General features: G+C 42.1%; 1 protein-coding gene across 1 annotated transcript; it reads right to left on the reverse strand.

The window, feature by feature from the left end:
• Positions 1–1,223: 1,223 nt before the first annotated feature.
• On the reverse strand, positions 1,224–9,777 carry xpa (xeroderma pigmentosum, complementation group A). The gene is made up of 5 exons (XM_083655356.1): positions 9,409–9,777; positions 7,239–7,344; positions 6,142–6,307; positions 3,027–3,144; positions 1,224–2,361 (listed from the first exon to the last, which is right to left on the reverse strand). Exons 1-5 carry the CDS (start codon positions 9,668–9,670, stop codon positions 2,207–2,209), a joined length of 807 nt encoding a protein of 268 aa, XP_083511482.1. The 5' UTR covers positions 9,671–9,777; the 3' UTR covers positions 1,224–2,206.
• Positions 9,778–15,919: the final 6,142 nt, after the last annotated feature.

A 15,919-nucleotide genomic window follows, 5' to 3' on the forward strand; every position in this document is an offset into this window, starting at 1 on the left:
GAGAGGTGTGAAGGGAAATGTCCGATATTGACTTACAGGTAATTTTCCGGTACGCATGTGGGAAAACGGCTCAAGTGAACATTTGAGCCAAATGTGAAGAAATGTGAAATGTGAAAAAATGCGTTACTGAGATATTACGTTAAACATCGGACACACGGACAACCCGAAAGCATAATGCCTCCGGATCGGCTATTTGCCGGCGGAGGCATAACGACAGTGGTTTGGGGGGTCCCACTGTAAGACGTCACATAAGGCCCCAAAATGTTCACAAACGGCCCTGGTGGTGGGTACTTTGAATTTTATATAGAAGTGACGGGCGTAATTTAACCAATTACTAATATTACGGATCACATAAAACTCATATTACAAAGATACAAATGTATTTATTTTCTATAACATTTAGTAATTTCAGAAATAACAGCCGATGACACATCAGTGAGTGTCCATTGTGACACATTAACATCACTGTGAAGAGGATATCTAGCTTCTTTTTCCCACAGCTGATACTAGCCAGTACAATGTGTAAGACTAGTTCATAGAGCTCAAACAGTTTCCTGCCAATTCCAGATACAGATTACAGATTTTTGCACTCATGATTTGTTTTCTATAGTATCGAGACAGAGTCGAATTGACCAAATATTATTTGTGTTATTGGCCAGCATGCTAATGTTTGTCTTAACTTAGATTTACTGTTCATTCTGTATTGTATTATTTTACTGTGTTTTTTGTATTTTAAGATTATTGTCCATCATGTAATGTATATTTTGTCTTGGACCGCAGGAAGACTAGCTGTCGTCTAGGCGGCAGCTAATGGGGATCCTTTTAATAAACAAATAAATTTGCATTGATGTAAATGTTTGTTGGCTGTAGAAGCCACATCATGTCACTTTCAGAAGAAGGAAAAAGCTCATTCACATGTTTCTAAAAGGCTTTAGGCTCGTTTGAGATGAGCAAATTCTGCGCAGATTCGACCAGCGCCTTGCTTGCCCCGTTGCATGATGGTTAGAAAGGTTGTCCGACTTGCTCCGCCTGCCCGACTGTGTGAGCCACGGGACTCTCGTGAGAGCGAGGCGCCGCAGTTGCTCCCCACCAACTGCGCCCGACTGCGGATGACAGAGGATGACGAGAAACGCATCAAGCTGAGCGCCCATTGGTTCAACACAGGTGCATCACAAACCCACAGTGAAGTAAAAAAAAACATAATAATGAATGGGAGTGTTGTGTTGAGTTTTCCATTGAAAGCTGAGGGTCATCATTTGTGATGGGTTTGGATCACAGACACTCCATCCAGAAGCACCATACATACCAGTAGTCTGGGTAGAATTCAACTCAATGCCCGCCAGTGTAAAAAAAAATACAATAAATTGCCAGGGTCGTTGAAGACCCACAGAATATTTTATGTAAACACTGAATAACACAAAAAGAAAGAAGAGAGCCTCTACTTTGATAGGGGAGGAAGACAAACATGTTATTCTAGCTTCATGCGTTCTTTAGTTAGCAACACTTCAGTCAGTCAGTGTTCATGGAAAACATCCATTTGTCCCACTAAAAGCTGAGAAAATGCATTTTTGTACATGATAGTCATGTTCACGGGTCCTGAGCTGAAGCACATGTCTCTGAGGGGGGGTGGATACCGGTCGGTGTTACACTCGACTATGCAGCCCATATGATTTGGTTTCCCTTTCCGGCCCAACATGTTCTCTGGTCACAGCTTTCACTGTAACACCGGTGGGCGAGGCAGATTCAGCCCGCTCTCAGAAGAGGGGAAGCGGGGGTCGCGCTCTCGTCTTGCCAGGGGGGGCGACTGGTTCTCCGTGTCTGAGGTCTGAGCTCATCTACCGGCTGAAGTTGACACGGTGTGAGAGCTGACGAACTGGATTACTAAACTGACTTGGCAACGTTAGCCAGTGCCTGGTGAAAAAAACCTTCAGCTTTGACTGACAGGCTGACCTGCTGTCATGGAGTCCGTGTTCTCAGCACTGTCAGCTGGGTTAAAGCTGCGGTGCCACAACACTTTGAGCAGCCTGGACCTCTTTCTGATGGGAGATTGTTGCTTTTCCTCTGCTTCCTGGTTTTGGCAGACCATCACTGGCGCTCCACGGATTGCCGTGGAGTCACGTGATTGGTGGGGAAGTGTTGTCGATAACGTCAATGGCGGGAATGGCAGGAAAAGAGTTAGAGAGTCTGTAACAGTGTGCGTGTGTGTCTACATCTTCTCGTAGGTGAGTTCATGTCCACAGGTGGTGCAGGTCTTCTTGTAGAGGTCCTCCTCCTCGTCCACCACCTCCTCTGCTCCATACTCATGTTGGTGAATGCTGGTCTGTTTGGTCCACGTGCTGCTCCTCACCGCCTTGCGCAGCTCTGACACACACACACACACACACACACACACACACACACACACACACACACACACACACACACACACACACACACACACACACACACACACAAAACAGCATATCTGGTAAGTGATGAGAACACCAAAGTCATCCATGTGTCCCTAGTTGGCTCTGGTGCTAGTAGTTGGCTCCATGCTAACACTTAGCATATACTATGTTCAAGATTCAAGATTTTTATTGTCACTCCATGGTACAAGTATCACGTGTGAAATTCTTGTGCTGTGGACTCCGTTTACAACATAGTACAAATATAACAGGGCATATGAGTGTAAAAACAACAAGAGACACAACAACAATAAGGCAGTAGAGTGATAAGGCAAGTCAGAGACAGTGTGTGCTAACACTTTAGCGTACACTATGGGTGCTAACACTTTAGCATATACTATGTGTGCTAACACTTTAGCATACACTATGGGTATTCCCAATTTAGCAAAAAATATAGTACAAAAATTAGTACAAATGTCAATCTAAAAGTATTTGGTGTATTACTTTAAAGCCATACTGACATAATCAGTGTGAGATTGATAGACTTTTGCGGCAGGATACAAGTGCCACATGGCTGGAGGACAGACAGACAGACGTGTGATGCTTTCAGGAGAAAATAGGTCCACACAGGACACCGACCTTTGACCTTCTTGTTGAAGCGTTTCTGTTTCTGCACATCTCTGTTCTCCTCCCTCGTCTCTCTGGCCTCCTCCAGAGCCTCCTCTGAACCCCACACCTCCATACACCTCTTCTCCACCTGGAGTACACACACACACACACAGATTGCATATTACTTCTTCAAGAAAAACAGTTCAAACCCGCTCATTAAGCAATTCAAAATGTACTATTGCTATATTATCCGCCAAAATATTGTTACTGTAAATTCCGGACTATAAGCCGCACCTTTTTTCCCGTTTTTTGGGCTTTTTTGGCCCCTGCGGCTTATATAACGGTGCGGCTTATCTATGGATTTTTTCAAAAAAAAAAAAAAAAAAAAAAAAAAAAAATCTCTTTTTTAGCACTCTTTCTAACTATAAATCCTATATAACTATAATAAGTTTTAATTTCCTCTCTTGCCCTCTTTTCACCACACTGTATGACACTGTATGCACTGTAAAAAACAACACAGGTGGTGTTGTGTTATGTTGTTTTGTTGAAATGTTAATAAATGGGAGCTTCCTCAAACAGCCATCTCTTTCCCGACAATCCCCTCTGTGCATGAACCCTTACATATGGTAATTAAACATTAAAACACAATAAAAAAAATAAAAATACCATTAAAACACCCGCGGCTTATAGTCCGGTGCGGCTTATATAAGAAAAAAATAGTCAACTTTGCAGGTGCGGCTTATACACCGGTGCGGCTTATAGTCCGGAATTTACGGTATATACGACATTATCGCCATCCTGTATTGTTGGACTACTGATACGGACGAGAACTACACTGCTGCCCCGCAGAACGAACTGAACTCTTTCACATCTTGTGCAGAGTTAGGCAGACAGAGGAAGAGAGTATGCAAGACTAAAAATAGTGTGACTCTACGACAATGATTCCCACCCAGGGCTACGTGTACCCCTAAGGGGTACTAAGGTAATCTGATTACTTTTTCCAATTGAAAACTGTCAGAATGGTATTAAATGGGAGTCATTCAAATTATTTCCATTTAAATCAGATAGAGAGGCCTACTAAAAGTTTAATATGAGCTTAATAGAACACATTTAGGAGCATCATCAACAGGCATGAGTGAGGAGGTACTAGGCATGGCAAAACAGCGCAAGTCTCCCACTCTTAACACGTTAAGTGCCATAGCCGAGATATCTCGTCTTACATAATCCAACGCTTGAGTGCCAGAGCCGAGATATCTCGTCTTACATAAACATTTTTTTTTTTGACGGTGGGACATCAATCAACAACTTTTACATCTTCGAGATCACTATTGGAGCAAGAGAATGTGTATAATCTATTTTACCGACCACTAAGTGGCGACAGTGCTCTCCTGACTAGAGGAAGGCAAGCATTTTTTTAACTTGTCACGCCATTCTCACCCCAGCCATTCTCATGAAAATGGATGGGGGAAAACGCTTTCGTTTTGGCGCTGATTGCTGGCGATGCGGGATTGCAAATTTACATAATAGATTACAGGTGGAACACACTTTGAAACACGCAGCATAAATATGACCAGAATCGCAAAAGCTTCTCTCAACCAAAACTCCAAGAAGCGAGCGAGTCCATCCCGACTTCCTCAAACAGCGGCCGCGCAGCCACAGGCACAGGACAGCAGCAAAGCACTGTCAGACTGGTGACAAGCTTGTGACGGCCGCTGCAGCCAAGAAGAACGCCCACGGAGGGAGGAGTTGAAGCAACTCTCCCTCTCGCTCTCTCCCTCTCTCTCTCTCCTCTCTCTCTCTCTCTCTCGAGAGAGAGAGAGAGAGAGAGAGAGAGAGAGAGAGAGAGGAGAGAGAGAGAGAGAGAGAGAGAGAGAGAGACAAGGGCAAGAGTGGGAGACAAGGGCACCCATAATCACAGGCACGTGAGGTGGTTCTAAAAATCCATTTATCTCCAAACTCTCTGAAAATCTCTGAAACCATGCTGTACTCAACGGCTAATATCTACATAACTACTAACTCTGCAAACTAACTCTTTTAGACAGAGAAAGCACACATTCTATTAGTTATTTTTAGATGATTGGTGTTCATGAATTCTTAACAGAAAATAATCCTCGGCTCTTGTAAAATGAGCCAGAATCCTCAAAAAAAACCCTGGCACAACTTACCTACAGGATGAAAAAATGGCTGGCACTCAATGTGTTAACACGAGGAGTGCCAAGGACGTCTGTGGACGTCCTAAAATCATAATTCATATTATTCCATAATTCTGCTGTTTAAGGTCGTACCCAGCCAGTGAGCATGAATCCCTTCAAGGGATCACACGGCGCCACCTTAAACATCGTCACGGGAGCTGCGCCACCCACCAGATCCTTTACTTTGTACAGGAGACAGCAGGGAAAGACGTGATCAAAGTGGAAACCGATGCATGCTTCAGCCAGAGCCGTATTGATTGCTCTGTCTGCAGCGGAGCGGACAGTTGGCTCGGCTGCATCCGTGCCCACAACTGAGCTCTTCTGCTTATATCTATCTTCTATCTATCTGTTTCTCCACATGATTCCCTGCCAGAAAGCCAGCACCCGAAGCCGAACGGCCAAGCCCTTTTCGTTCAGTCGCGTTTGGCACTTCCTTGTTGCGCGCTGGGATCTGTCCGGGGCAAAAACGGAGTCTGTGAAACAGACTCTGTGCGTGTGGGGAGGAGCCCGCAGCTCGGGGGTGGAGGGGGGGTGGAGGGGGGTGGGGGGAGCAGGCTGCACAGAAACCACACCACACCACCACATCAGAAAACACCAGCCAGAGTCAGTGAATGTGCTCGAAATTAGAGTGCAAAAAGTATTCATAAAAGTCACTATATCTTGAAAAGTAAAAAAAAACGGCAGAAAACCCTTGAAAGTGCACTTCTTACAGAGGCTGTCATTTCATAATGGAACTGTCTAGAAACAAAATTTCTTCTTTGGAAGAAGCAGGAGTGTTCAATGTTTAATTAGAGTCCAGCCCTCTCAATATAGCCCTAATAGAAAAAATTCTATAGCTGTTTTCAACTGAATGGAAGTGAATCTGGCACAGGCTCCAGACAATTTTACTGAAGCGCTGTGGCACTCAATGTGTTAAAGGCCTTCCGATTCCCTCCTTGCCTCCCAGTCGGTACCTGCAGTTTGAGGTAGAGCTTCATGTCGCCCCAGTGGGTGTTGTGAGGGTTCTTCCTCAGGACAAACTTGAGCGGCGGCTCTCTCTGGTCCAGGTCACAGTCCTTCAGCAGGTACTGCTTCTTGGCTTCTGTGCGGGAGACCAGCTTGTGCTTCTCCTCGTTGTCTCTGAAAGGGAAAGATGCTCATGCCGTTAAGTCAGTAAGTCACAAATGTCATGTTTTGTATCGTGATGAGAAAATAAACACTCAAAATTGTAAAAAGAAAAGAAAAAAGGCAGGAAAATGGGAAAGTCTACTAGAAATAAATCAAAGTGGCAAGTTTCAATAAACCAAATTTAAGATGTCAAAGACCTTTAAAGTAAAAAAAAAAAAAAAAGACTTCTGCAACTATAAATGGGCAAAATAAGAGGACGACAAAGGGTAAAAATGTATGGAACCAACTGAAGTACAGGCATGGAAGCATAAGAAAATAAATCCTACATTACTGCCTGTCCCAGGGTGGCTGGAAGCAGTGGTGCTGATGGGGATGCAGCACCACCTACTGGTGGGAGGCTGTAACTACAAGGCTGCGTGTCTCGCCTTTTTTCATGTAACTACAAGGCTAAAATGTTTACTAACCTACTAGCCTGACCATAGTCTCTAGAGACACTAGCGCTGTTTGTTGTGTGTAGGGATTTTGAGAGTAGCCTTATTCTGTCCTTGTTATTTAGCCTTTCTGAGGCTATTGCATTGCTTAATCAATTTTATTTCGTGGAAAAACAGTACTGCTGGATGGTTAGTTACAGGACAGACACATGAGTTACACAGTACTGCTGCTGGATGGTTAGTTACAGGACAGACACATGAGTTACACAGTACTGCTGCTGGATGGTTAGTTACAGGACAGACACATGAGTTACACAGTACTGCTGCTGGATGGTTAGTTACAGGACAGACACATGAGTTACACAGTACTGCTGGATGGTTAGTTACAGGACAGACACATGAGTTACTATACAGTACTGCTGGATGGTTAGTTACGTAGCTCGGTCCCTGTCTCACTGGTTACAGGGCATATGAATAAGTTACGTTATGAGAGCAAGAGGATGTCTGTGTACCTGCACTTGTCGCAGACAGACAGATCAAAGCTGTTGCTGAGGTAGGAGTCCATAAAGGGTTTGTCACAGTCATCACACAGGAGGTAGTCTGTCTCGATTACTGGAGCTGGAGATGACACACACACACACACACACACACACACACACACACACACACAAATCACATTGATTAATTGATCAACAGAAGATTAATCACCAAATATTTTGATAATCAATCATTTAGACTAATTTTGAAGAAAAAATATTTATAGCCAATTATAGCCAATAGTACAATTGTCTCGTTCCAGCTTCTTAAATGTGAATATGTTCTGGTTTCTTTAAACTGATTAAATGGTCTGGTAAATGGTCTGCATTTCAGCAGCTGGGAGGGAGCGGGGATCGAACCGCCAACCCTTGCGTCATTGGCCGACCCGCTCTACCTCCTGAGCTAAAGCCGTCCCCACTTGTCCCCACTTGGCCCACTTGATTATCTTTGGGTTGTGGACTGTTGGTCAGGAGAAGACAATTGAGGATGTCACCTTGGTCTTTGGGGTGCTCCACGGTTTCCTCTCACCACCAAAAGAGATGTATGTTAGGGTTAATACTCCTGTCAGTGCTCCTGACCAAGGTACTGGCTAAAGAACTGGAGTTGGTCCCCGGGCGCTGCACTGTGGCTGCCCACTGCAACTAAGTCTAGGAAGCTTCCTAGTAGAGGATGGGTCCTCCAGAGATGGGCAAAAATACATCATAAAGTATTTTGATACAAATTACAAATACTTGCTAAAAAAAAAAGTATCCCAATACAAATACAAAATACTGGTCTGAAAAATGTATTTGAAATACAAATACGTATTTTGAAAATACATAAAAATACATTTTATAAAAACGTCTGCAACAATTAATAAATTCATCGATTTATTGCAAAATATTACATTAATTGCCTATTTTGATGATCTATTAATCATTTTGAGCCATTTCTTTAAGGAAAAATTTCCTAATTCTCTGATTCCGGCTTCTCAAATGTGAAATGTTCTCGTTTCTTTAGATGGTAAATTGTCTCTTTAGTCCTCTGTGACAGTATTCTCCTTCGTGTACCCTCTATGCTACAGTTCTTCAATTTCAGTTTTAGCTGTTTTTCAGCAGCACAGCTAATTTCTCCCTCACTTCAGCTGTTAATAACCTTCTGTGAGGGGTTTTGACTTAGAGGAAGCATTTCTACATGTTAACCTCAAGTTTTGGAACTTTGACAATGTTTAGCCATAGATATCTGACATAACAGTATCCCTGGAGATGATGCGCCATGGCTGCAGTTATGGAAATCGCCGGCCTGAGTGACATCACAGTTGGCAAATCAGTTGATCGAGTGACATCACTGATGACATCACAATTGCTCGCGTGACATCACTGATGACTTCACTGATGATGACATCACAATTGCTCAAGTGACATCACTGATGAAATCACAATTGTGACCCACACTGCTGCCACACACACCGCCACCCACTTAGCCAATTTTAATTAAGAAGATAATTAGTTGTATCTCTCTAATATGGTACACTGCATGGTTTGAATATGCAGTAAACCATTTCATTTGCAGATAGGCCAGTGCATGCAAGATCTAATCATCAATTTATATTAGTCATTTATATCTGGGGGAATTTCCATCAATACAAGGCTTCATACTAGTTTAGACGAAGAAGTGATGTGAAGTCTGACTCAAGGCCCAGCCTACTCTGCCTCTGATTTGTGGTTGAGTTTGTTCTGAGGGTAAGCCAATCAGAGGTGGAGTGTTTTTTCTCCACAGTTTAAACCTGTGTCAATGTTAAAACTGTCAATTTGAGAATAAAATGACATACAATTAAAGAAAACAGTATTTTATGTATTTAAAATACACAAAATACAAGGTCTGAAAGTATTTTGATACAAATTACATCTTATTTTTCTCAGTCCAGCCAAATACAAATTACAAAATACACAAATGTATTTGAAATACGTAATATGCCCATCTCTGGATGGGTCAAATGCAGAGGATGAATAAAATAAAGGATAAATTAACTTAACTTAAATGATCCATCCGACATATTTCACCATTTGGTGACATAATAGACCAAACGACTAATTGATTAGATGGTAAATACAATTACAGATCAAATTGATAATGAAAATAATCGTCAGATACGCACGCACACACCTGGCTGATGCACCACCTTCCTGATCCTCTGCTCTACCTCTTCGCCCTCTTCATCGATGAAGAAGCCAGCACCGGAGTCCACGGTCCTGGAGACTTTTGCCGAGGTAGAGCCCTCTCCGGCTGCCAGGGGGCGGCGCGCTAGCCGGGCTTGGCGGAGCATCAGCGCCCGCTGCCGGTTCCGCTCAATCTGAGCCCGCATCGCGGCGGAGAGCGGCACCGGCTCTGCAGCGTCCTCCAGCTCCGCCGACTCTACCGAATCCATCCCGCTTTACGGCGATTAACACATACAAATGAACGGGGGGGGAAACACCGCAGATGTGCAGTGCTGTGGACCACGCGATTACAGCATGGATGTAAAATAAAAGAACGGATTACAGCCGTTGTACATCCTTGATCGACGCCATCTTTTTTCTTCTTCTTCTTCTTCTTCTTCTTCTTCTTCTTCTTCTTCTTCTTCTTCTTCTTCTTCTTCTTCTTCTTCTTCTTCTTCTTCTTCTTCTTCTTCTTCTTCTTCTTCTTCTTCTTCTTCTGCTGCTTCTTCTGCTGCTTCTTCTGCTGCTTCTTCTTCTTCTTCTTCTAACGGCAGCTTGCACAAAGAACTTTTATGGAAAGAAATGACAGCTCCATATTGCCCCATTGCGACATCAGCGCCCAGCAGCCTCCGCCATTTTTTATTTTTGGAAGCGTGACAGCGCCAAAAGAACCTCGCACAGGCTCGCAGTGGTCAGCTGCGGTAGCGCTGGCCCCTATAATCAGCCTCTCTAAACAGTAACTCAACGGGAGAACACTCTAAACTTTGGGGATTCACATCTTTTCCGGGCGTACTGCAAATCTTGTTTGAAGTGGTGTAGTGCAGGGATGTAAAACAACAACCATATTGTGGAAACTAAGCAAAATTTTTCGTTTTCTTTGTTTAGTTTTTTCAAGATAAATACCTAATGAAAAGGACCCGAGGTTCAACTCCCGTTGAGTTTACTGTTTAGATAGGCTGATTATAGGGAAAACATTCTGTTTCCAAAAATGGCCGGAGTGTCGTCTCTTTCCTTCCACGCTCTTTGGCTTGCATGCACAATGTTTGCACTACTGCCATCTTCTGGGGTTTGTTACCTACAGTCTGTCAGATACAGATTTAGAATTGATGAGCACTATTTGCTGGCTGTATTAAAGTGTACAACAAAAAAGATTATTCTTCCAAACACTGTTGTCACTTTGGAATGTAGGTTATAGCCTAAATCAGTGGGTCCCAAACTTGTTTTGGCTTCAGTACCCCCTTTCCCTGATTTCTGAATCCAAGCACCTCCTTTACCCGAATACAACATTTTGCTTAGAAAACTGCCAGAGAAAACTATAGTATATGATGCAATGCATGAATGATAACCCACCTTTTGAAGAATAACATTACAAAGTAAGAAATTGAGTGAAATGAATTTCCCCATGGGAATAAATAAAGGAGAACTTACTGTAATTTAACTTAAATGGTTGTAATTAATGCCCCCTGAGTAGATTTATTTTAACGTTTAATTTATTTCCATGATTTATTTACATTTTCACATTTCCCCCTTTCTCTCAAGTACCCCCTGTAGTACCTCCATGTACCCCTAGGCCCTAGGGGTATGTGTATACCGTTTGGGAACTGGCCTAAAAAGCATTATGACTGCTGAACTTATTATGCCACCACACCACTTATAATACTTTATCAACTTTGTTACAAGTTGCCATGCTTTAATGCATTATAATGGCTTATGATTTATCAATGTGCTGATAAATAATGCATTATAGACATGACCTTCATAGAAAGTGTTACTACTTGACACCAGCTATATACCATTATGTAATTGTAATACCATACTGTCAACTTAAAGGGATATGCCAATATCTATTTTTTTTTAGATTCACCTATTTGCCATATTGCCAATAGTAAAAGTAGAATGTGGATGCCTTTATCTTCACTGTGCGTGCAGTACAAACTGCAGTACACCCCTCACTGCAACTTAATAGCACTACAATGGCAGTCTATGGTACAGCTGCCTACACATTCCAACAGCGCCAGAAACACTTGCATGTACATGTTGTGACTCGTGTACTCACCACACGATGAAATAATAATCCAAAGTTACGGTCATTTTCGTAACTTTCATAACTAACAAAGAGGGTTCCCTCTGTAACCAAAGTTACTTCCTCATTTGCCTGAGGCGCATGCGCTGTAGGCTACTGATGACTGCACACAGCGCAGTATAGGGCAGCTGATAAGACATTGACAAAATGATATGGGAAAACCACGAGCCTTGCTGTAATAAGTGATTGCTCCAAAATGTGAATGCTGAAATAATAACAAAACCAATGTCCTCATTGCTTATTTCAAGTTGTTGGCTACATCAAAATAGCTCCCCATATTCTTTGGTTAAAATAAATAAAGTTTGTAGCTACTATAGGTGTTCAAGGGCACTAATATGTTTTTTTTTACTGTCCAATAGCATAAAAAAGACCATAATAACTGCAGGTGGTTAATTAAGGCTGTTCAATGACTCAATGATTATTTCACCAAGTGCTGAGATTGACTTTCAAAACTCACTTTTTAGCCCCAGAAAAATCAGTCATCCACTCACTCAAACCAAGACTGAAAATTTTAGTTATTTATTTTATAACACTTTATACAGAATTGAATGATATGATTTTTTTACAGGATGATTCAAGTAGTACACAACTATGATTCCATTCCATACTTGCTTAATGTAAAGGAAATATAAAAGCATTTGCCATTTGTCATGGTGTCCCAACCGGTCAAGGAATAACTCCGTATAGCTACAGATGTTTCTAGATTAACTCATTGATACACATGTTTTTCACATTCATTTGCACTGTAAAAAAAAACGCCTTCACACTATATTTAACCCCTGGCCTATACTGCTACTGTAAGGAATAAAAAGGATAGTAATCAGACATTTCTACAGTGCCTTTATTGTGCGTTTCTCCACGACTGATGGAGTAGGTTGAAATAACCTCGAGTCACCAGGCTCTCTCTCAAAGGAGAGAGCCTGTGTGTCCGCTGTGTGTGCCACAGTGTTTTCGTTCCCCCATTTGACCGTTTTGACCGGTGTGTCAGGACTGCGATGCCATTATTTGGTTTTAGTTGTTAGTTTATTTGTTTTTTGTAGCTTTTTGGGTAGCTAGATACTCGCGTCGCCCATGTTTTCTGAACAGAACGCAAGGATTGAGCAGGAGCACAGCTGCACTTTGGTTCCCGACAGATGTCGTGGTGTGTTCCACCCATAGCCGGATGACACAGAACGAGGTTTTTGGCCCCAGACGAGGTTGAACATTGTTGTGACATTTCATTAAAGATAGAGATGATTGAGACACTCAAATAAACTTGATAAACAGTTAACAAATGATAAATGATCATGGGTGGATGGTTGTTGTTTTGTTGCTATATTTGCAGAGGGATGCTTATAAATGGATACAACTCTGTTCTTATGAACACTTATAACCAGTAGTAATATTAGATGGGGACAGTCCAAATCAAAAGTTGTCCAACTACTTAAAAGTCCTCCAAGGCAAGGCCTTGCACGTTGTACAATAATTGTTAATTGTTTGATTTTTGTTTTTAGAAAAGTATGTCACGTCTACAGATTTGTGCAGTAAGTGTTAAAATTCCATATCACTGCAACAGTAGCACAACTGTGATGTAAATGGGGCCTCCAAGATTTAAATTATTGACAGGATATACTAATCAGACCTCATCAACAGACTGACAGCAGGTCACTCTGCCTCACATCAATGAGGGTCTTTGCCATGGGCGGATTTTGACTTTTATACTTGGGGGGCCACCAGACAGGGCTGCAGGGGGGGGGGGGGGGGACTTCGGTCGCCGGCGATTTTCTTTCTTTATGTTTTGCCGTTTGAAACCAGATTTAGAGGAATTTTTATTATACAATAATTACAATTAGTCTCTGAATAATATAATAGGTTGTTGCTGCTACTACTACTACTACTACTACTACTATAAGCATAGGCCTAACACATGGAGTACTTTTGGGTACATAGGCCTACACGTGGAGTACTTTTGGGTGCACGTAATAGGCCCATTTGATTGGATGTGATATAAAAGGCCTACAGTGACAGAGAAGTATTGGGGTGGGTGGGGGTGGAATGTATTAGAAACATAACATTACAATGACCTGATAATAAAAAGTCCAAGACAAAAAATATGTACTACCGTTCCCTTTCATATACTGTACGTGATACATAAATTGCTTTTTACATCAAAACATTACAAAAGAAATCCATCATATCTGTTTACATTTAACAACCCCTTTTTACAAATATGCAAATAAAATAAAAAAATCTGTTGGTTAACAGATAAAATAGAATGGAGAATACTAATCTTTAGAAAGTCCACCATCACTTCTTGTCCAGACTGCATGCCTTCGCATGCTCCTCACCTTCTGCTTCTATTGTACAAATTTGAACCTGTGCGTTCCCTTTTTCCACACTGATCTTTGAAGATCACATGCACGGCGATGATAGTCCAATATTAATATATTATATTATTCAGGATACTCAACTGATGACTTTGCTGCACAGAAACGCAAAAGGTCACATTCATAAACTCGTATGCAACCCAAATATGGGATACGCTGATAATATAAACCGATATATTGAGGCATGTTAACACATTTACTGTTGGTTGTTGCTATCAGTGAACATCGTCATTCCCTGCTAGTATTCAGTGTATGATATTATTCATACATACACAAATATTTATGAATGGGATATAACTATGCAAATGAACAGCTTCTGCCCAATTATGGCCTCGAATGCAATATAGGCTAGCGAATGTAATACTGTATGGGCTAGCATTCCGAAGTATGTTGTGCATGAAAACACACTCGACACATCAACATAGAATATTTAGCTTTCCGTATTGGTGAAAAGATCAGCTCTGTGACACATGCAAAGTCATACATAAGGTGAAAACATAAAGAGCTGGACAGTTTTCATCTAAAAGTCTATTAAAACGCTCTCATACTTATATGTTGCACCACCAAATTAAAGCAAGCCCCCCATGTACAGTTTGTATGCCCAACCTGGCTGCTAGTTAAGAGTAGTGAAGATATTTCTTACTGCCACAAAGTCCTTTTGTCAAAGAAAAAAACAAAACACAAAAAACAAAAACATATCTTTGGTTTCTTGTTGGTTGAAGTCTCCATCCTGGGCGCTGTTATCAGGGCTTGTCCGTTGCTTGCTTTCAGGAGGTTTCAATCAACGTGGCTACTGAACGTAGCCACATGGGGGAGAGAGAAGTCAACTCCTAATGGGTGGCATAGACACCCTTAATGATGGATAAGATGTCTGCCACTGTTCCAATGCATGTGTGTGTACACGTGTATGTTGCTGAGGTAAGTGGTGGTGAATTGAGGTATAAGAGTGTACTGTACATTTGTGTGTGTAAGTAGCAGCTTGACGATTAAGTGCTTTGATTTGCAGGAGGTTCAACAATATTGAGCACGTTTACATGCACTACTATTATTCTTTAAATGACAATATTCTGAACTTGTGATGGGTCGTGAAAACGGCGTATTCCGGTTGGATATTCAGAATTAGGCCTTTTTCTGAATGTAGCATTTTCAGATGATTGTTCATGTTTTAGGAGCATTCTTTGGACATGTATACAGCACATTGAGAATGTGTCTCAATCACAGGTTTTTACTGCAGTTTGCGACACAAGGCCTCTCGCCTGTTTACGGGTCAGCTACAGCATGGAGCTGTAAACAAACCAACTAGCCAGAGATGTGTGCCCAAAAGAGATGTTTGCCCAAAAGAGAAACGCCCACATCTTTGGTCCGAAAAACGACTGTTAACCATTATGCCCTCCTCCCCTTTCCCCTTATGAGGCAGGCCGACATTGTAAATAAGAATTTTGTTCTTAATTGTCTCGCCTGGTAAAATAAAGGTAAAATAAATAAATAATAAATAAATATCAATAGGGCTTTGGATATGTGCAAATATCGCAAACGGCAAACCTTTTCAGCGGTAAGCTCCTCAAATGGCTGCGTGTGAACGGGAACATTAGTGGAATATTCATTTTCATTCGCTATGTAAACAGCTTAGTCAGAATATTGTCTGTCAGAATAAGGGCAAAAACCGGAATTTTGTGTGCATGTAAATGTAGTCAGTGTGTGTGTGTGTGTGTGTGTGTGTGTGTGTGTGTGTGTGTGTGTGTATTATGGGTGGGTGTTCTACTATATGTGTTTGTGTGTGTGCTATAATCGTGCAGTGTGTTTGTCTGTGCCTGCAGACAAGTGTGTTTGAGCATGTCTATGCACGAGCACGACTCTCTCCGCGTGTCTCAGATGGTGACAGGGCAGGAGATGATCTTGTCCTCCAGCCGGACACTGAGGACCAGGAGACTCTGTGTCTCTCAGATGGTGACGGGGCAGGAGATGATGTTGTCCTCCAGCCGGACACTGAGGACCAGGAGACTCTGTGTCTCTCAGATGGTGACGGGGCA

Source organism: Poromitra crassiceps, assembly GCF_964638095.1.
Source record: "Poromitra crassiceps genome assembly, chromosome: 19".
In the NCBI taxonomy this organism is placed as follows: domain Eukaryota; kingdom Metazoa; phylum Chordata; class Actinopteri; order Beryciformes; family Melamphaidae; genus Poromitra; species Poromitra crassiceps.

Excerpts from the sequence above, each read along its gene's own strand:
- xpa (XM_083655356.1), bottom strand. The coding sequence starts at position 9,670 with ATGGATTCGGTAGAGTCGGCGGAGCTGGAGGACGCTGCAGAGCCGGTG. Across the intron at positions 7,345-9,408 it reads GAAGGTGGTGCATCAGCCAG|CTCCAGTAATCGAGACAGAC; the intron begins GTGTGTGCGTGC and ends TGTCATCTCCAG. Across the intron at positions 2,362-3,026 it reads CTTCAACAAGAAGGTCAAAG|AGCTGCGCAAGGCGGTGAGG; the intron begins GTCGGTGTCCTG and ends TGTGTGTGTCAG.